At 48.8% G+C, this 21,608-nt stretch overlaps 3 protein-coding genes across 8 annotated transcripts; 2 read left to right on the forward strand and 1 right to left on the reverse strand.

Annotated features, from left to right (window-relative positions):
- The first annotated feature begins 4,600 nt into the window (after positions 1-4,600).
- Positions 4,601-6,005, forward strand: LOC120669693. Its single transcript, XM_039949509.1, has 2 exons — positions 4,601-5,422; positions 5,539-6,005. The coding sequence occupies exons 1-2, from the start codon at positions 4,701-4,703 to the stop codon at positions 5,678-5,680; spliced, it is 864 nt and encodes a 287-aa protein (XP_039805443.1). The 5' UTR covers positions 4,601-4,700; the 3' UTR covers positions 5,681-6,005.
- A 97-nt stretch (positions 6,006-6,102) lies between these two features.
- LOC120669692 (protein WVD2-like 5) lies at positions 6,103-9,817 on the reverse strand. Of its 3 annotated transcripts, none has more exons than XM_039949505.1 (8): positions 9,647-9,817; positions 9,125-9,452; positions 8,848-9,030; positions 8,655-8,716; positions 7,924-8,080; positions 7,762-7,833; positions 7,550-7,660; positions 6,103-6,695 (listed from the first exon to the last, which is right to left on the reverse strand). In XM_039949505.1, exons 2-8 carry the CDS (start codon positions 9,347-9,349, stop codon positions 6,357-6,359), a joined length of 1,149 nt encoding a protein of 382 aa, XP_039805439.1. In that variant the 5' UTR covers positions 9,350-9,452; positions 9,647-9,817; the 3' UTR covers positions 6,103-6,356. The 3 variants fall into 3 exon arrangements, with proteins under 3 accessions (XP_039805439.1, XP_039805440.1, XP_039805442.1); XM_039949506.1 differs by having other exon boundaries at positions 9,125-9,449; positions 9,647-9,804; XM_039949508.1 differs by having other exon boundaries at positions 9,125-9,425; positions 9,647-9,801.
- Positions 9,818-11,345: 1,528 nt separating this feature from the next.
- Positions 11,346-19,512, forward strand: LOC120669694 (nuclear pore complex protein NUP62-like). Of its 4 annotated transcripts, XR_005672758.1 has the most exons (9): positions 11,347-11,646; positions 14,953-14,999; positions 15,772-15,929; positions 16,488-16,665; positions 17,004-17,306; positions 17,461-17,538; positions 17,965-18,426; positions 18,801-19,332; positions 19,405-19,512. XR_005672758.1 is itself a non-coding variant. In XM_039949511.1 (8 exons), the coding sequence occupies exons 1-8, from the start codon at positions 11,427-11,429 to the stop codon at positions 19,242-19,244; spliced, it is 1,821 nt and encodes a 606-aa protein (XP_039805445.1). In that variant the 5' UTR covers positions 11,346-11,426; the 3' UTR covers positions 19,245-19,509. The 4 variants fall into 4 exon arrangements, 3 of the variants coding, with proteins under 3 accessions (XP_039805445.1, XP_039805444.1, XP_039805446.1); XM_039949511.1 differs by having other exon boundaries at positions 11,346-11,646; positions 17,004-17,237; positions 18,801-19,509; XM_039949510.1 differs by having other exon boundaries at positions 18,801-19,509.
- The last annotated feature ends 2,096 nt before the right edge of the window (positions 19,513-21,608 follow it).

The raw sequence follows: 21,608 nt of genomic DNA on the forward strand, positions 1-21,608 counted from the left end.
CGGTCAGACCGGTCTCAACCAGAACAGAAGCTAGAATCTATGACGCGACGAAAAATCATCCACCAATTCTAAACACCTTCTAGGATCTAGTCCCATATTCTAAACACCTTCTAGGATCAATTCTAAACAGCTTGAATCCTCAGCACCCAAGGGAAGGAATCGAGGAAATGAAGCTTCCCCACGCCGATTTGATCCGTTCTAGGCCTTGGAATCAAATGGAGGGGGAGGTTTTGGGCTCTAGGGTTTGGGGGAGAATATGGGAGGGGGAGAGCTCGGGAGGGAGACTGAGAGAGCTGGGTGAGGGCGTGTGTTCTGGTGTGGGAGTGAGAGAGAGAGAGATTTAAATGCTGTGGGGCCCAACCCGACCAACTCGGGCTAGACCGGTCAGACCGGTCGCCCATACCGTTCAAACCGGTCCGGGCTGAACTGGCCCAGGGCTGACAGAAACACGTTTGGTGCTTTGTCACGTGGTTTGAAACTAATGACCGGAGATTAATCTAACTAACTAGTGGATTAACACCTGAGTGTTACATCCAGCCTCCAGGACGCGGCCGAATTCAGCACGAGTTATCTTTCGAAAAAGAAAATTTCGTCACGAGGAGCACGGGCAGCGGGCGCGTGGACAGCAACCGAGGCAACTCATCGCCCACCCGCACATGTGGAGGAGCCTCGCAGCGGCTCGCGGGGAGATTTTTAGCTCGCGCGCACCGTGCGTGTGGCGGGGGAGAGCTGAGCGAGGCAGCTCGCGGCTCGCTGCTCCGCTGCTCAGGGGTTAGGTGAGGTGAGCCCGTGCGTGCTCCGGCGGCCACAGAAAAATCCCGGAGCCGAGGCCGCGGCCGCAGTTTCATTGCTGCGGCGCGCCTCGAATATCTGCTGCCCGTGGGGTCATACAGACCAACGCGTGCGAGAAAAAGATCTCCCCGGCCGTCGGCGTGCGGTCAGTGGCGGATCCAGAATTTGCTCTTTGGGGGGGCTCATCTCCCTTCTTCTTCCTCCCTCCTTTTCTTTCCCCTTCTTCTCCCTCCTTCTTGTCTATACTTTCCATGGAGTTTCTGGGGGTAGGGGGCTTGAGCCCCCCTGCCCCCACTCTAGATCCGCCCCTACGTGCGGTCGAGGCGCGCGCCAAGGTTGGTTCGACTGCGGAAATCCGGGTTCAAACACGGTGGCGGCGGGCTCCCAACCAGATGGCCGCGGAATACCCCCCGAACTACAATACCGGGAATGGAACCCCCCTCAACTCTCAAAACCGGACAAATCACCCCCCCTGGCTGGTTTTCACGGCAGTTTTCGCTGATGTGGCAGTGGGCCCCACATGTCAGTCTGCGGGCCCCACATGTCAGCCACCCACTTTCTCCTTCCTCTATCTCCGCCACCTCCCTCTGCACTGGCGCCGCCGGTGCCGCCCGGCCGCCCCAGCCATTCTCCGCCTCTGCCCACCGCCGCCGTGTGCCTGCCCTCCGCCCACAGCGCACCAGCCACCGCTGCGGCCGCCCTCATCTCTCTCCTCTCTCTATCTCTCCGCCGCCTTCCTCTGCAGCGCCGGCCATCCTCGCCGTCGCCCACCCACGCCGTTGCCGCCCCCGCTGCCTGCCGGACACCACCGCCCACCCCCACTGCTGCCGCCCCGGCTGCCAGCTGCCCGCCGCCGCCCATCCCTGACCCCCTTCTCCCTCCCTTCCAGAGCGCAAATCCGCCATCGCCGCCGCCTGGAGCTTCATTCCGCCGGTGAACCCCGCCCTAGCTGCAATGTCTCCGGCCGATTCACTGCGCTGAGAGCACCGTCGTGACCTCACCGTCAACCCCACCCTCTCCTCTCGGCTCGTCGCGCGCCGCATTGACTCATCGCCGACAACCTCGAGCCGCTCCACGCCGCCGACCCACATCACCGGTGAGACCCTATCCCCGGCCTCCATATCCACCAACCGACCGCGTGGGAGTGTTCGTTGCGTCTTCGCGTAGCTCGTGCGCGTGCCGTCGCGTCGTGTTCACCGCCGGCTTCACCAGAGCACATTTCGCGCCGCCACGCCGCCATGGCCTTCGCCGCCCGGTCGTCGCTAGCTCGCCGCCGGCGCGCTCCGATCCCGCCGATCGCGTCACCTGATGCGTCTCGCCGCGCTGGTCCTCCTCATGTTGTGCCTTGTCACCGGCGACCACCTCGTCGGCGGTACCCTCCAGCAAAAGCCGCCATGGCCGCACCCTTGACCACGCCGCTGCCGCCTACCACCCACCGCCGCCCACCCCCGCCGTGGCCGGCGCGCTGCGGGCGGAGGGCAGGCACGCGGCGGCGGTGGGCAGAGGCGAAGGACGGCTGGGGCGGCAGGGCGGCGCCAGCGGTGCCACTGCAGAGGAAGGCGGCGGAGAGAGAGGAAGAGAGGAAGGAGAGAGTGGGCGGCTGACATATGGGCCCCGCAGACTGACATGTGGGGCCCACTGCCACATCAGCGAAAACCACCGTGAAAACCAGCCAGGGGGTGATTTGTGCGGTTTTGAGAGTTGAGGGGGGTTCCATTCCCGGTATTGTAGTTCGGGGGGTATTCCGGACTCCTTGACTAGTTCAGTGGGGTGAATTGGACTTATTCCTAGAATTAATAAGAGTAAAATACACTGATGTCAATTAGATCCCTAAATTATTAAAATTATTAGACTTGCTAATCGTATCACGTGGGATCCAAATTAGAGTTGCTTAAGTGAGATCCAAATTATAGTTGGTTAAGCTAAATCAAAAATTATATATAAATATAAAATTATATACACGAAAAAATCATAACAAATCTACTTGCACAAATATGGATATGTATAAAATTTTTGTAGGCAAATGAAACTCGTATGATAAAATGTGTAAAAAAAGAATCAGAAAAATAAGGATAAACTTTGGAGGAACATTGGAAAAATATTTGGACATAAAGTTTTGAAATAAAATTTTGAAGAAAATATAAAAAATACAATAGTTGAGCGTAAAAATACAAAAGTAAAATGCAAGCTTGACATCAACGTAAATATTTCCGCTTTATAACTAAAAAATTGGTGATTTGAACTTCACGTGACATATTATCAAATTTAAGGATATGGATGGGTATTTTGGAACTTTAGGGACCTACATGTGAAGTTTAGGAGCCGATGGTGCATTTTTATTCTAAAATTGGAGAGCTAGCTGACTCGTCGTGCTCAGCAGGGAAACGACAGGGAAAAAGAAACTTCTGCAAAACAGTTCCTTCCTAGGGTTGGATACTCGTACAGGTGTGTACATGTCTAGGCGTGGATTGGTACTACTATGTTGAAGGAACAAAGAGAGGGTTGGTTACTTGGTTTCCTCTTGCTCCGCGAGCGGCGCAGGCGCGTCCAGCTAGCCCAGGATTCAGTCGCATGGCATCTTTGATGATGCTTACATATATGATGCCTTGCAACATCTGCATCGCCTTTGCGAGGAAATTGCATGCAAGACCCCATGCGACCTCATCACTTGTCGTGATACATAACCTTGTGCCAATTCGGTCCAGATAGAGGTCCACACCGCCCTGAGCCTCCTAATTGTTTTCTAACTGCTTCTTAATCAAATACATGCTTACCGTGTTTGAGAAAAAAAAAACTAAAAGAGAAAGGTTCTCCTCTTCTTTGCGAAGGTTCCAATTATTGGCTTGAAAATTCAAGCGAGCACCTATGAGAGGTAAATTTTCCAATTTAGGTCTTACACAAACATTACAAGAACTTAGAGGCAACACAGTCTGTCAATGTCGCTGGGCCTTGGGACCGCCCTGGTTCATGATATTGTGATTGCGTTTAGCTACTGATGACTACTACTTATTGAAATACATGCTAACCACTCTATTTAGCTGGTGCTGATTTGTTGTCAGAGAAAAATACTGCTAGCTGGCTACTGGTTGGTGGCTGATGCTGATTTAGTATGAGAGAAAAACACTGGTGGCTAATGTTGATGCCGAACAGAGCTAATTTGAAGAATAAACTAAAAGACGGGCTTCCCTTTCCTAGGAAAGTCTGGATTTTGACAACTGAAGCGAGGAACTATCATAGTAAAATTTTAAGGCTCGCGCGGCGGTTCCAAATTCCAATTGCTTAGAGACAACTCAATACATCAATATTGACATTTCGCAATTGAGGAAAACGAATCTAACAAGTTGTGCAGCAGCACGGTAGCGCCGCCAACCTTACATTCTAAACCAGGATCTCGCACCCCATCTTTGAATTTGTCCGCTCCAAAACCGTTCTATTCCCGCACACAAGTACACAACTACGACCGATCATGGCGCGAGCTCCACATACCACAAGCCCTCCTCTGCCGCCGTGCACACAGTTCACAGAATGGCGCCCTCGCCGCAGTCAAGCAAAGCACCCGTCGTCTAACCGCCGTCGCACTCGCCCCCCCCCCCCCCCCCCCCCCCCCCCCCCCCGCGGGCCCACGCCCCGGCGCCCGTCGCGTAGCCGGCAGCCCATTTCGTCCGTCCGCGCTCGGGCCCACCGTGGGCCCCTGTGGGGCTTCATGGACCCACCGGGCCAGGCGTACCAGGGCGCCCAATCAACGGCGGCCAAGGTGGACGCCGTCACGTGCGCGGGCCGAGCGGGCGGATAAATATTCGCGGCCCCGCGGCGTGTCAGCGGCGGACACGCAGGCCGCGGCGCTCGCGATATTTGCGAGAGCGAGGGAGAGAGGACGAGTAGGGACGAGGAGTGAGGTGACGCGCGCGATGCTGCTGCGGAGCGCGTCCTCGCCGCTGCTCAACTGCGCGCGCGCGCCGGCGGCGGCGTCGGCGGCGGAGCTCCACGCGGTGGTGTCGCCGTCGGTGGTGGCGCCGCCGAGGCCGGGGGCGGTGCTGTGCCTCGCGATGTCCGAGGGGGACCTCGCCGCGCAGCTCGCCCCCGCGGTGAGGGGGAAGATGAAGGACGAGGGCGCCCACGGGAGGGCGCCGAGGCTGTCGCTGTCGGCGTCCTCGTCCTCGTCCGCCTCCATCTCCGTCGAGGAGGAGGACGGCGAGGGCGAAGAGGAGGAGGAGGCCGAGGTCGCCGGCGTGCCGCTGCCGCTGCGGCGGCTGCTGACGAGCACGGGGCTGGACGTGTCCGCGGCCGCGGCGCGGGAGGCGGCGCTGGCGCTCGCAGAGCAGGGCGTCGCCGGGGGCGGCGGCGGGGACGCCGGCGGCGACGGCCGCGCCGCCGCGGACGCGCACTACCGGCAGATGATCGAGGCGGACCCGGGCAACCCGCTGCTGCTGGTCAACTACGCCCGGTTCCTCAAGGAGGTGGTGGGGGACGCGGCGCGGGCGCACGAGTACTGCGAGCGCGCCATCCTCGCCAGCCCCGGCGACGCCGAGGCGCTCTCGCTCTACGCCGGCCTCGTCTGGGAGACCAGCCGCGACGCCGCCAGCGCCGAGGACTACTACAGCCGCGCCGTCCAGGCCGCGCCAGACGACTGGTGAGTGCCGCCGCCGCGTCACCCTCTCCCACCACCTCCGTGCACGGCGCCGGCGCCGCTACGCGCTGTCCGTTCTTCAGATCACACTGACAACGTTGCTCTCGCTTCTTCTGCAGCTACGTCCTGGGCTCGTACGCCGGGTTCCTATGGGACGCCGAGGAGGACGACGAGGAGAGTGACAACGCCGAGGCCTTCCCGCCGCCACCTTCGCCGTTCCTGGGGGCAGCTCAGCATCCTTCCATCACGGCGGCCTCTTAGACGAACTCTTGAGATCTCACCCGCCACCGACGGTGAACTAGCTGGGCTCTTTGAAGAGCAACACCTGAGAAATCAGAGCAGCCGCTCCGACGAGTCACCAGCCGGGGCTGCCTCGCTGCCGCTCGTGAACTGAATCTCCGGACACTTGTAAAATTGAATCTGGAAGAGCACCACGCGTACTATCGGGTTGAATTGCAGAGCTGTGTAGTAGATATCTGGCCTGAGACCATTCAAAGCTTGTACATGCAGAATGTTCTTGGTCACTTGTGTATCAGTATTCAGTAGTAGCACCACTTGTGAAATGAACGTCAGAATCGTTTTCTCAGCTAGTTCATCAGAGGCAGAAATCAAACATCCACAGAATTGATGTGTGGAGTCACAGCTCGGGTTTGTGGGGGAGGAGAGGATGGCTAAGAGACCGATTTTGGAGCAAGAGCTAGCCCTGGAAATAGGACAATCATATGAAATTATTGCCAACTACAAATGCCTCGTATGTGAACGGAAACTAAGACAAACAATACAGGGGGTCACTTGCCATTCTACAAACTCCTGGGGATGAGACTAATTTTAGTACATAATACCAGCCAGCAGTGTACTGCAGAAATAGCAAAATGTGATAAAGGAAGCTGGGGCACAGCCCTCCCATTTCATTGGAGTCGGACTTGATAGGTTTCATTTAGCCAGGGAGTCCAGGTTCATCAGGAGTAACTTGAGCACGGATTGGCTCTCGAACAAGATCTGTCGATGACTTGTTTTCTAGCTCTTCTCCGGATGAAAGAGGTGCTGCGACATGAACTTTAGCCGTTTGCTCCGATGGCAATTTAGGGAAAGATTTGCGTTGGGGCTTCTTCACTGCATTTGCAGTGGGTGCTTGCTTGACACCATTTAAGGATGCCCTTTCATCGAGACTCAGACGAGCTGAACGGACTGGAGGATTTGTCTTTCCTTCTGTGCCTGTGGAGGTTGTGTTCTTGGAGCGCCCAAGCTTTGGTGATCTAGGTCTTGTTGTAGGGATCTAAGATCAAAATAAAATAACGTAGCATCCTTCTGAAGTTAGGAACAGCAACCTTATGCCTGAACATACTGCCAAATTAAAGTCCTATATAGCCGTTATTGTAAATCAAAACCATCTAGTGAACACAAGTTCAGAATAGGCATTTGAAACCTCATAATTGTTGACACACTTTTCCAAACGGCTTACAGCTTCACAAAGTATGGATTATGAACTTGCAAATAATCAAGCAAAGAACTACATATTAGGGTACAAACCTAATACAAAAAATGACCCAAAGAAAGACATGAATGGTATGCTGCTCGAGATAATTATTCATTTATCTACTAAACTAAGTATAAAATAAGAATATTTACTACATCTGTACAAGTTACAGAAAATGTATATTCAGGTGTGCAAAGTGTAATTGGAGAAACTATTGTCCTCAATTCCTTAAGCAATGTAAACTATGTAATTGGACGTTAGATATCACGGAATTTGATATCTTTATATTTGAATAGAAGAATGTCAAAGTTCTTTTGTTTACTAATGAATAGAGTAAAAATAAATATGAGGGTCCTTCGTTAACATGTTGAAGGATATTATACCAAGATCAATGTTTTCAGTTCACCATGATGGTAAACTGAATGAATTGAAGAGTTAGCAAATTTTTAGACATGATGTTAGCTCTTAACAGACAGAAATTTTTAGTAAATAAACTTAAAATATTTCAGGGTGAATCTTTAGTGCTAAAAATGTTTTCCACTTTAGAAATAAACTAAAATGTTTAATCATTTAGATTTAGCATATCCCTGGGACCAGGAATTCACTGTGATGGGAAAGAAGAAAGTTAGCCATGGGTAGGGGAACACAATTACCTTCTTTAACTCAACCTTGGGAGGAGGTGGTTCCTTGTAAAAGCTAGGCATGGGTGCTGCCTTGAAATTTAAACTTTTTCTAAGCATTTTGAGTTCAGCTTCTTCAGCTTCCTGCACAGTAATAACAAACAGATAAAGCTAACAATGTATTCTATGTAGCATTGTGCAATGTCATATCCATAGTTCCATGAACATAGAATATGGAAATGAACCTTTGATTTTGCCTGCAAGTTGCTTTTCTCTAGTTCCTGTGCATGAATCTTCTCCTCAAGCTTCGAGTAGAACTATATCATTGCAGAAATGTGTAAGTAAAGGAATTATACCCATATGTTCTGAAACTAAAACCAGCACAAACTTAACTAATAATGAATTACCTCTCTTCTTTTTTCAGCTCTCTCATCACACTTAAAACTAAAGCCATAAGAAGGAGTGCTGCCAACCCTTTGAGGTTTTATACTTTCATTTGATTCTTCTTCAATATCCTTTTTAACAGAACGTTGGTTTGATGGCTTCTGAGTTTTCTTCTTCTCTCTGGATCGGAATGAATCGCATGATATTGTAAGAAACTCTTCTAATATCTAAGTGTGCTCGGTAAAAGAATAAATTTACAGAGAAAAGATAATATTTAAAGTATGTCTTGGTTTGAAACAGACATCTAGAGACAGAGAAACTTGTGTAGAAACTAATGTTAACACTTGGCAACTGTTGCAAGATGGAAATCATAAGTGAACGGTGGTTTCCAAAATGGCAAGTGCCAACATATGAACCAATTAAGGATAATATCTGTAGCTAAAATGTTTGTGGTGCAAACAACACTAACTGTTCAAAGAAATAACTCAATAAGAGGATCCCAACTCCTAAGGGGGGGAAAACTCTGCATATTTAACGGAGCAAGTACTTCAAAAGATGCATTTCACGTACTCATCTTACACTGCAAAAAAAAAAAACTAGCAAACTTAATGCACTAATAATACATAGCCTTGCCGTACTCAAGGAAGTCTGGGTAATTAACAGGCCTTGCTTAATTGCATGCTTAGAGCAAAGACTATGAGTCCAGATTCAGAAAACAGAGTCACAAAGTGCCAATGAAAAACAATTAGCTTACTTAGAGTCCTCAAGTGATGAGCTCTCCTTGGCAACTGGGCGAAAACTGCTCTTTTCAGCCTTCTGAATGAAAACATCAACAAATATGTATCAGATCAAACTGCAAACTACAAGCAGTATAACAGCAGTTATGAATGTAAGCACTACAAAATACAGGTATGAATATCATGAGTCACAACAAAAAATGGTCTCACTTTTTTACTGACACTAGCATCACCATTGCTTGAAGAGCTATCAACAAGATCCGGATCAGAAACTCGTGCGATGGGTGCCTTGGGATAAGGACTAGGAGAGCTTTTCCTAGCTTGACTCTTATCTCCGCCACGAGGGCTCTGTCGCTGAGATCTAACAACCTTTGGCGAATGGCTTTGACTGTCCTGGAACACATGAAAATGCCAGAAATGTGACTGTCACCAGATCATTGATTGAAGGTATCAGCACCGGCAATGAGTAAACATGGCAAACCCTTACCGCAGGAACACGAGGCTTCACGTCCTGCGATGGTGAGGTGGCTTCCCCTTCCACCTCTTCAGATGGGTTGATAACCTCACTCTCACCCGAATGAGCTCCATCAGCCAGCACATCGTGTTCTTCTCCATGCCCCTCTATAACATCACCAGGCGGCAACTTCCCCATCGCCCCATTGTCAATGCTCTTTGCACCAATAGCATCAGCAACATCCGGGCTCGCATCCATTTCACTCTATTGCCTCAGGATTTCTCTGGAGCAGATTACCAAGAGAACCCCCAAGCCAGCAGCTTGCACGAGCTATCTGCGCTCACCGCAGGATCATGCTCTACTGGTCAGCAAAAGAATCCGCATCAGGGGCGGACCCAGCATAGGACATGAGTGTACACATGTACACCCCATAACGAAATCGAAGTTAGTAGGTAATATATTGTAACTGGATTCAGATCCGAATACAAATAGTTTTGTTAGGGTTTGGGGTGCTCCGTCTCGCACAGCAGAATGGAAGAGAAGGGGCGGGCATACCTGGAGGACGCTCGTCGCCGGCTAAGGGCTGGGCGAAGACGTGACAAATGGCGCCGCCGCTCCCCCAGTCGGCGCCGCCGGGAAAGGAAGAGCAACGGAGGACGGAGGAGAGAGGGCGACAGAGGAGTTTTGTCAACGAGCCTTGAGCCCTGAGCGGGAGCCGGGAGGGTTGTCAACGAGCCGAGCTCGAGCGAGCCTGCCACCTCAAGCTGGATCATCCTGAGCCGAGGTTGATTGAGTCCGAGATGTTCTTAAACTTTTTTTCCTGACTGTTTTTCCCATGTTTCACTAGGATGGGTCCTGGTTGAATTTATGTACACATACGCGTGCGCGTTCAGTGGTACTACGCGTTTCCGTCGTACTGGAAGCTTGCTTCCCAATCTCGTTCCTTGCGTGTGTAGTGTGCGTCCTTGAGTTGTACCCTCTCAAAAAAAATCGATAATAGTGAAAGAAGCATATTTGAATATCTAGTTTTTTTATTTTTAATCTATTTTAGTTTGTACGACACATTAGCTCGCCAGCTAACTTAGAGCTCTAGCCTCCAGCTATTATTTTAAATTTGCATGGTTGAAAATTTAATATAGGTGGCAGGATGTCTAGAGATGCCATGCAAACAAAAATACCCGAACTTCATCGTTTAGCTCGATCTTAGATTGTTGAAGCTCGTGCGCTTTAGGTTAGACCCAAACAGTTTGATTCTTAGTACAGTTCAACTTAAATTGAGTTTTTAGAAAATTAAATTTAAATAGCTTGCGAGTCTTGAGCTTTTATGGTAGGCTTACCAAAGGATAAAGGTGAACTATGAATGCTCAGCAAGTCCGCAAGTATAAATCAATTTTATCTTTCTTTCTCTTTTTTATACTCCTATCTTTTTTAAAAAATAATAGATAACATAATAAATTTAAATTTAGTTGATCATCTTTTTAATAATAGTCTATTTAGCTACATAAACATGTTATACCAATTAAATGGGCCTCTCCATTTATTATCGTACTGGGCTAATCCATTCAATATTGGGTACTGCCCCAAATATTACACTGGTACACACAATATGAAACTTTAGCAAATAAGATGAGCAAATAACATTGCAATCAAATGCTAATCAACAAAATTATGATGAGCAAAAGATCAATAATTAATAGAATGTATATCGAACGAATAATTTAGGGCACTGCATATCTTCTCCAACTCGATTTTAGAGCCTCTTTGTTTGAACTTCTAGGCAATTTTTTTAGCGTGAAAAGTCAGAAGCTCAAATAAACAACGAACTTCTCGTGCAACTTTTGGAAAGCCAAAAGATCAAAAAAATATGAGTTTAAATGGAAAGCTGAAAAGCTTAGTTTTCTAGGCTTTTGTAGTTTTTTGAGCTAAAAAATAAAAGTATCATCTAAAAGTCATTACTAGCTTTTTAAGAAAAAAAATAGCAACAACTTTTCAAAAAAGCTCCAAAAATTGCAGCTCAAACAAACATGCTCTTAGCCGGTGGCTTAAGAAATACGACTAAGAAAAAAATGATATGATGTTTAGATTAACTGTCTGATTTACTGCTTGTAATAAATGATATTTCAACTTATGGTATAAAAAATATTTATTAAAAAAGTTAATGTCTTATGATCCACCAAATATCTTGTTGCACCAATTTTTTTGGTACAGTACTTTACAATAAAGGGCCGTTTTGGGCCGTCGCCGTTCTTAACCCAGTCGCCGCGCCGCCGCACGCAAAACTGGAGCGTGAGGCGGGGGAGCACGGAGCAGAGCGCCGGCGAAGCGGGAGGCGAGGATGATGGATTCGCGCCGTTGGCAGTCTCCGGCTGCTGCTGCGGCGGCCGCCGAGGCCGCGGAGGAGTATACTGGCGGCGCCGGGGGCCCGTCGAGGCGGCCGCCGCGCCGCGGGATGCACCGCGCGTCGCCCTACGGGGGTGGGCCCCGCCGGTGGCTCCCCAGCCTCCCCGTGGCTTCGAGGATCTTCCCCACCGTGCCTCGCTCCGGCGCGCCCGCTGGTGATTCCCCTCAATGCCCTCGCTGTCCCGCGCCTCTGCTCTGCTGACGGCTGTTGCCTGTTTTCCGAAGAGGATTTCAAAATGGGGAAAATCTGCGACATGTCGCGTGTTTTTTCTACCGAGTTTGTCACCATTGTGCATCACCGTCGCTCGCGTTTCTTCATGAGATTGGCGGTTAAGGGTTGAGCGCCCGTGCTATTTCCACGGTCGCCTTGTATCAATGCTCGAACCTAGGGTTCGATACGGTGGGCTTGTACCGAAGGGTTATCTAATGCCTGCCCTGCTGAATCTGCTACTGGGTATCAAGTGTGACAAAGGTCTATCAACTGACGCGACTTAATTGAGGTCCTGTTTTTGCTATGTAGGCTGATTATTACTACTTATTTTCGGTTTCGGTTTTGGTTTGCTCAAGGTGGCTGTGATTGTATAGCCTATTAGTTTTACTCTTTTGGAACGGCATAATAGTTTGTATCTAGGCAACTTGGGGTTCCCAAACGTTGTCCTTGGTGTGTGGCCATACTGATGACCAAACCCATTGTAGGGTCATTGGAGTAACAAGAGTAGTTTAAATGATCAACAACAACAACAACATAGCTTTTTTCCCCGAGCAAGTTGGGGTAGGCTAGAGATGAAACCCAAAAGAAAGAAAGGTCACGGTTCAGGCACACTGATAGCTAGTTTTCAAGCGCTCCTATCCAAAGCTATCTTTATCTTTTTAGAGATATTCCAATCCTTAAGGTTTCTCTTAACTGATTCATCCCAAGTCAGTTTAGTTATACCTCTATCCCAATGTTTTGAAGGCGTCGCCTAGGCGTCCAGGCGCACCCAGCTCGCCTTTGGTTAGTGGCGCCTTGTCGTCTAGGCACCGCCTAGGCGTCTAGGCGTACTCAGCTCGCCTCGCCTTACTGCCTTTAAAACACTGTTCTACCCATCTTTACATTGTCGACCCGCTCTAGAACCCCACTACGCACCGGCGCCTCAGGAGGCCTCCGTTGGACATGTCCAAACCATCTCAACCGATGTTGGGTAAGTTTCTCCTCAATTGGTACCACCCCGACCCTATTCCGAATAGCTTCGTACCAGACTCTATTCATCCTTATGTGTGCGCAAAACCACCTCAACATTCGCATCTCTGCTATGCTCAGTTGCTGGACATGTCGCCTTTTTGTAGGTGTTAGAGTATATTAGGAAACTCTAGATATGATAGTTTATGATTGATGTAATCCCGTGATAGCCTGTCTTATCTCTAGGGGAGGTGTCTTACCCTCCAAGCCTTGTACTCCTATATATACCGCCCAAGGGGCTCAATGCAATACATCGATCACATTATACACATCCTACCTTTTCTACATGGCATCAGACGCCTAGGTTACGAGATCCTAACCCTAGCAGCGCCGCCGCTTCCGCTGCACCCGCGCGCCCCCGGGGAGATCGAGATTGATCTCCGCCGGGGGCAGCGCCCTCCTAGGATGCGCCGCGGATCCCTCTAATCCGTGCCGCCGCCGTCGTCCACAGCAGGAGGGCTGACCTCTATCGTCGCTGTGGCCGCGTCGCTAGTCGGCATCGCCATGGGCCGCCGCCGCCTCTGGGTCGTCGTCCCCGGCCCCGCTCACGGCTTCCCCGCCCCTTCCGCGCCTCAGGCCAGCCCCCCTCCCAGCGCCGCCGCCGCCGCACGACAGCGCGCGTGCGCGGCTGCCGAGGGGGAGGAGCCCCTCCCAGTGCCGCCGCATGGCCTGCGTACCGCGCGCGTGCGCAGCTGGAGGGGACGAGCCAAGACCGCGCTGTCGGGCGGACGGGCCGCAGCATCGTCGGTCAACGTCGCTGTCAGGCCGCCGCGTCGTGGGCTCCGCCCCACCGCCCTTCCCTCGCCGGCTACCTCCCCTGCGCCATCGGCCGCCGCCCTTCCTCCCCCAGCGCCGCCTCTGCTTCTCGAGAAGACACGGCTGCGGGGGCGGATCTTGGCCTGATGATCGGAGGAGAGCCGCTCGGGTTTTCCAATCTCCTTTGTTTTCTCTGTCCCGTGTTGACCACGCGGGGAAGAGACAAGGAGGAGAGAGGAATTCGCTACGGCGCCCGAGATTGTACCCGGAGGTCACCCTGCTGCTGCTGTGTGTTTTTCTTAGGTTTTTCCCGATTCGTTATCGGGTTTGCGTCGCCCCGCCGTTCGTCTTCGATCCATCGTCGACCCTCCCGAAGGACGAGGTTGTTGCTGCGCCCTCCAGGCTGCAGCGACGACGTTCGTGATCAAGCCACCCTACCGGTGTCGTCGCCTTTTCAGGCGGTGGCGCCACTCGCCGCCGGTCTTCGTCAAGCAGGCACTCGATCCGCCTCCGCACCTCCAGCCGTTCTCGCACAGACATCGCCGCCGATGTTCCTGAAGGAAGACGTTGCCACCCCTGATCTGAGCGCGACACTTGCTGCAACCTGCGCCGTCGCCACCCCTGTCCTGAGCGTGACCTAAGTCGCAAACCGCGCTGTCTACCTTCGTCATCCGCCGCACCGTCCTGCTGCTGTCTTCGGCAAGAAGCTTCTGAGTTTGCGTACTCGAGCACCTCGACGACACTTCGACCCGCGCCCCCTCCACGGCTTCGACCACGTCCACCTCGACTTCGGCTACTACGGCACTAAAGGGCTATCATCTGTATGAGTCTCCAGTCAAAGCTTTCGCACCGGCGTTCCGACTGCAGGAGGGGATACGTCTCTATTGTTCTCCAGTCTGACCGTTCGTGTTGCTACCGCTACGACTGCGGGGGGATGTTAGAGTATATTAGGCAACTTCAGATATGGTAGTTTAAGATTGATGTAATCCCGTGATAGCCTGCCTTATCTCTAGGGGAGGTGCCTTGCACTCCAAGCCTTGTACTCCTATATATACCGCCCAAGGGGCTCAATGCAATACATCGACCACATTATACGCATCCTACCTTTCCTACAGTAGGCCAACATTCAGCACCATATAACATCGCCAGGCGAATTGCTGTCCTACAGAACTTGCTTTTTAGCTTTTGTGGCACCCTCCCGTCACAAAGAACGCCAGAAGCTTACCCTCCTATCACAAAGTAGTTTAAATGATCACATATTATAATATTTTATTGAATTTATAGATGAACTTGTCCTTACTTTTGTTCTTTGCTGTAGCCTGTAGGTGATTTAGTCTTCTCAGTAGTTCTCACATTTGTATCCCTGTTATAATTTTTGATGTAGCTATGAAGTTACGATCATTTGAGTTATTGCAAAAAGGGTTCCATTTAGCCTGCATCTCAATGTTTCATGCGGATCTCTTACTGGTGTTTCAAATGTTTGCAGACAATAATCAAGAGGTTCATCGTGAATCACTGGATGCAATTCGTGAAGTAAGAAGAGTTTCTTCTCTTGAGAATGATAATTTGTTTCTCCTGATTTGTAAAAGTATGGTTTTCAATCTATGGAGTCTACCCTTTAGAACAAATTGTTACTACATTACCTCTAATAAAATACTGCAGTTGTCACAGTCAGACAGTGTTTTAAAGGCGTCGCCTAGGCGACACCTAGGCGACACCTAGGCGTCCAGGCGGACCCAGCTCGCCTTGGGTTACAGTGCCGCCTTGTCGCCTAGGCGTATCCAGATCGCCTCGCCTTACGGCCTTTAAAACACTGCAGTCAGATGTAACCATGCTAGATAACTTCTGTTCATGCAGTTCATGGTTAATTATTATGCACTTGGTACTTGAAAATAGTTGGTACAAGAAGATACCCAATTAAGCTCCCTTCTCTAGCTTAGACCGTTAGATGTTGAAAAAACTAGATCATATTGCTGATGGATGTTGGCTCATTGTGTAAAAGGCACACTTAGCTGCTATTACAATGATACCTAGGTTTCCTACTCCACATGCTGTACTTTTGATTTCATAACTTATTAAATACTTTATTCTTTCCAAGTTCATATACTTTTGGAGCTAGAAGGATTATGATTGATGACTCTGTTCACTTTTGCATTTTGTGCATTACTTGTGAACTGCAATATCAGTTGTCAGCTATCTACCTTGTTTGCCCATGCCCTATGCATTCTCCATTTCATTTCAATCAAGCTTTACCTGTTAGTGAATGGTATCTTTTGGTTTCTTACTGTGTAAAAGTAAACTGCAGAGACAATCCACAGAACCAAACACCAATGCTGCAGTTGTTGGGCCAGCGATGCATATGAGCAATAAATCCAATCTACTTCTGGAAGGTGACAGAAATCCAAGTCATGGCAATGCTCTTGCTGACATTGAAAATATAATCAACCAGAGACATTTTACTAGGCAGGTTTTTCTGCACCTTCTGAGCTTTGACCGTTATGTAATACTCCCTCTGTTTTAGTAGGCTTATTGAAATAATATACTTCCATAGAAATCACAAGGATTAACTTTTTTTTTGAAAAAAAGGAAAACCCTTAAAGGAAAAAGGAGGCCGCAGTGGTTGAGTGGGGATCTGAGTTGGGCTATTACCAACAAATATTTGGCACAGATTTTTTTCTTATAAACTTACTTGGCGCAATTAGTGTTGGCAAAGGATTACAACAAAGTATTTTGTGTTACTTGTGAATGTCGTATCATTTCCATTTATCTTTTCTTCTTTCCATTGATCTGCATAACTAGACTACTGTAGTGATCACACATCATATGGAGAAATATTTATCTCCTTGCGGGGGTAAGGCTGGCTTCTGTTACTCCTTCCCCAGAACCCCACTCAAGTGGGAGCTGCCTGGCACTTGGTCTGCCCAACAGACTATAGTTGGTGGTTGTCTGGTTTTTGACTTGAGTCTGTTGTTTATTTAAGTTAGGGATTTCTGATGCCTACTATCCTCTTTGGTGTTACAGAGATGAGACAGAGCATCTAATAGAGATCATGCGGTCAAGGACCCCTGATCTTAGTTTCGAAGAGCAGAGAGCTCCAGGATCTACAGCAAAGGGTTTTGAAACCACTCCATTTTCAACACCCGCAAAATTGATTGATCCTCAGTCATCTTGGGGTACTGATGTCCTTCCATCATCAAATGTAAGTGTGTCACAACTGCGCAATAGCCTCGTGATTATCTCTACAGTATGCACCTGTTGTCTTGTTGCCTTTGTAATTTCTATGGAATGTGAATTCTGCCTATATGCTTTTGAAGTTCAATTATGTTTGTAGCTGAGTAATAGTTTTCTGAATTATGCTACAATTTTCAAAATACATTGTGATTCAAACATCTTTAATCTCTTCTTTTGCGTATTAACAGATTGCGAGAGTGTGCATGACCATAATTTATGCACAGTGCTTAAGCAATACTATGTTGATTCTTCATTTCTGTTTGATTTTTTGTATTATCTGATCTTATGTTTTTATTGGCATTCTAGGTGCTTACTGTTGGTTGTTCACCAATTGAAATTGCAAAAGCCTATATGGAAGCACAGACCTCAGCCTCTGTACATGAGTCTCAGAAGCGGAAATTCAGAGCTTTGAGTCATGGAGTTGAGACTGAAAATTCCACATCAAAACTTTTCCCTAAAGTAGCTACTGATTCTTCAGTACGCTGGCCTGGTTCAGTTGTCCGTGATTATCCCAATTATCTTACACCGCAAAGCAATAAAGGAAGGACTCTGCCTCAGCCTCTCTCTCACACGCCTTATAGTGGCTCTGTATTTCAGAGATCTATTAAGGTTGCAGATTGATCTTCTTAGATTGCAATTGATTTCTATACCAAACTCCGTCATGCATCTTTTTGTCATTAGCTGCGTCTATCACTAAATTGGAGCATTCAAATGTCACCTTTGGGAACTATAACATTAATGCTTATTTGTTTTGTAATTACAGAACAGTAGGCATGGTGACACCTACAATAACTCTTCTGGACAGTCACAACTTTCAACTCCTTTTTCTGTTGGAAGTAAGGTATGAATAATAATTTTTTTGTGTATCTACTGTTACCATGATACATCCTTGTCTCTTTTGCTTCATGAAAACAAGAAACCTTGGGCAGATCAAAGCCCACATAGCTTTATTATATGTTGGAACTATTTGTGCAAGTTTGCAATTACTAATTATTTCATCCTTGTATGGGGTGATATCGTTCTATGTTTGAAAGTTTGTCGAGCGTGAGTGCATTCATAAAAAAAGAGAGTACATTCAATATAAATAATTCCTGTAATCCTTGCTCTACAAAACTTTGAACAGTGACCCACATCTGAAATTGAGTTATAACATTGTGTGCTATGTATGTATAGAGCTTAATGTGCTGTCACATGAGAACTTTTCCACTGTAAAGATGATGTATGCCCATTCGTGCCTTTTGTTCTAATATTCTTATTTAATTTGTAGACAATACTAGAGGATAAACTGGCATCAACAAGTGGCAGTATGGTGCAATCACCCAGAGGACAGATTGATGTTTTCGGGTCTACTACTTCCTTCTTTCCAAGAGAAGGTTCTGCTGCTAAAAAGAATATTGCATTCAACCTGCAAGAGCCTGATGGCAAAGGCACCATAGAAAGCAGAGCAGCTTCTCGGCGTGCATTGGCTGTAGATAACATCTCCAGAGATGCTTCGGTATCTGTTCATCCAAAGTCAAGCGAAACAGCTTTCAAAATACTTCAGCATCTTGACAGAACTATTCCTTCCCCTACATTAAAGCCATTAGAGCTAAGACAGACTTTAGCAAAGAGAAATGCTTCTTCTGTTGCCACCAATAGACAGATTAAAGGTCCTGATTTCAGTATTGGTAATGGTAGACCGAGTGTCATTAACGAGAGTGGTAATTTGGAGACTGCAGATGCAAAGAAGGTATGTCCTGTTTGCTATTTTAGCATAATCTACTGTTTTACTAAATGTACATTTTTAGTGTAATGAAAGATTTTTAGCTATTTATGGCCAATATCTACTCTGAATCTTATTTAAACAAAGTCAATTGGATGTATACACTTCTGAATCACTGAATAAGTGTTCTATGGAATATTATACTAAATCAATTTTAATTGTGGCAGTGCAATGCAAAACAAAGATTTTTTTTTCATTTTGTCCTGATCAATGTCCAAGTTTGTTCTCTGCCACTGTCATAATCAGTTATTCACTTCGGATTGGATTTGTTAAAGCAGATTTCTGGTAGCGTCATATTAAAGATACTCTAAGCAGTTATGTTTTACCTTGTGTATGTTCAGGTACCTCCAAGCAGCCCCAGTGTGGAAGAGTCAAGTCAAAAAATTCAGAGCATTGGCGCTAACTTTGAGGTTCGTGAAGCACGCACTTCTCAGCAACCTTTGGTATCGGACTTGACATCCACCTCAACTGCTGAGGGCTCGGATAAAAGTACTACCAAAGGTTTCACCTTCGCATTCCCTGTTCCTAAAGCCCCAAGTTCTCTCTTCGAGCCACCACCTACACCAACCCTGGCTTCGCCACCGAGGACCCTGCCAGTAACTACTGAAGATATTCCCAAGTTCAGCTTCGGCTCATCCAGTACGACAAACAAGCTTGTTTTCTCCTTCGGCTCCACAAGCGCCTCTCTTGGTGCAGATGGATCAGTCCCAACCTTAAAATTGGGGTCCGATAAAAAGCGAGAGCTGTGTTTCGACATAGCTGGCAAAGATGCGGTTTGTTTTTGAGTTTTGGTAGACGCCATCATCATCGTCGCGTCATCAAACTTTTTTTGGTGTTCTGATCAAAGACAAGTTGGAACGCACTACCGTCGAGGTATGCATAGGGACAATAGCTCGACCGGGACATTCAAATTTTTTTTTTCATAATATCCATGGTGGCTGGCAGGATGTTTCAGCACTAGTGCCCGTGTCATCATCGTGCATCAGTCGATCAGGTCTATGATCCAACTGCTTTCCTATCTGAATGTGAACGGGAGTCCGCAAAGCCTGATCATTCTTTTTGGCCCTTTTGTTTTTACCAAGTGTCGCTACTGATACACGTCTTTGTTCGGCTGGGAGATTCAGCCAGTCACAATAGTATCTTCCTCTCACGCTAAATCAGCCAGCCAGCCAACCAGCAGTGTTTTCATCTCATGCCAAATCATCCAGCCAGTCAGCCGAACAAGGCGACAATCTGTCGAAAAGACGGTGCTTTCTCCGGTGAAGCCGCGTCTGATCCTGCGCATTTTGACGCACGCCTGCACCAGCCGACTTTCGATGGCCAAAGGGGAACACGGAGGATTTTGACGCACGTCTGATCCTGTCTGGACTCTGGAGTCGAGTCCGAGTCATGACTCATGGCCTCATGGGAGGCTGAGAGCGGCCGGTTGATGCTGAAGTAGCTGCCTGATTGCGTCGTCGTTGGGCCAGGCCACAGGCTGGAGTCGCCTGGACTGATGGCGCCACTAAACCACCAAAGGCGTGGCGGAACGCAGCCCAACCCCAGGAATGGTGCCATACACGTAACCAGGTGCTACGCCGTGTGAATCGTGACGCGAACAGGGCCCCACGCGTCGACCGTTATTTTGGCCTGGCTCTCTAATTTTCCGTCTCCCAAATATTTTATAATTATTAGACAAATGTTTGGTGAAGAATTGCCTTTTTTAAATACTAATTTATATGAATATCCTAGCGACCACGAAACACGAAAGTAGTAGGTGGTATACGAAGGAACAGCAGCCCGACGCGTCGGTTGCGTTGGAGACCTGAAGAACAGGGAAGAATCTCGTCCGTGCATTATTTCTGTCCCTGCACGGCAGGAACTGCAGGTATGGTTGTCGGAGGGAGGCGTCAAATCGCCCGATCAAGAAGTCCCACCGACCAACCAATCAACGGCCACGATTTGGCCTCAAGCTACAGTACTCACTCGAGCGTAGCTTGGCTATCGCATTCCAGTAGGAGGAAGGACGAACATGTCCTCGCCGACTGACATGACACGTTGTTACCATGCATCCGTATAATTGTGTGATGATTCCTGCATCTTTCTCGTAACCACACAGTCCACAGGGGGGATCGATCCAGCGTCGCTTTCTCCGGCGCCCCCCCCGATCAGCGACCCATGCGGCCATGCCGCAGATCGGGCCAACCCCGGTTCCTGCATCCCGTCGCCGTCGCAGCCGGGCCCTCCGCCGGAGAAGCACGGGTCGCCGTCGCGCGCGACCGCGGCCAATTAGGGTTCCGCTCCGCAGCTGCTGGCCGACCACCCCCTCTCCTGTCCGGGACGTCGACGAGGACGAGGACGCTTTGACGGCTTACCAAATCTTTTCCCTTCCAGGCTTGCACCTTTTATTATCACCCTACTACGTTTCAACAAAAGCAACCCTTTATTTTTCCCCTCATTCCAAACAACATCTTTCCGGGGCTTCTTTGCAAAAAAAACTCCTCCGGTCGATCGATCCTCATCTCGAGTCAATGGCGAGGTCTTCGGACGCGGGTAGCAAAGGAGCAGCAGCGGCCCTGTTCGCTTGTTTTGTCCCGGTTTGATTCGGCTTGTTTCGGCTTGTTTTCTCTCACAGAATACTATTAAATCAGCCGAAATCAGCTGACTTTCAGATCAGCCGAACACCCCATCTCTCGGAAAAGAGCTTTGTGGCGGTGGTAGTGAGTGCCCGGGTGACGTCGACTCCCAAAAGCACCGCATCACCGTGGCGCGGCGAGCTTTTGGTACCCAGACCCAGTAAGCATTGCACTGAGTGAGAGCACTAAGAAAAAAAAAACGTTTTAGAAAAAGGGCGATGAGGCTTAGGCACAACAGAAATTGGCTTTCTGGTGCCACTGAACACGGTACGGACGGAGCATATCAGGTTCACGCAGGAAAAAGGCCAGACGCGTGTGTCGGGACGAGTTCTCTGACGCCATCAGTCAGTCGCCTTTCGCTCCACCTGCAAACCACCGGTGCTGGCCGTGGATACCAACCCGGAATTTGCTTGCTGCGTTGCAAATATCTCTCTCTCTCTCTCTCTCTCTCTCTCTCTCTCTCTCTCTCTCTCTCTCTCTCTCTCTCTCTCTCTCTCGGGTTTTATATGAGGGCTTGGCACGAGTGGTCAAAGC

This window comes from Panicum virgatum, chromosome 4N (assembly GCF_016808335.1).
Source record: "Panicum virgatum strain AP13 chromosome 4N, P.virgatum_v5, whole genome shotgun sequence".
NCBI lineage: Eukaryota > Viridiplantae > Streptophyta > Magnoliopsida > Poales > Poaceae > Panicum > Panicum virgatum.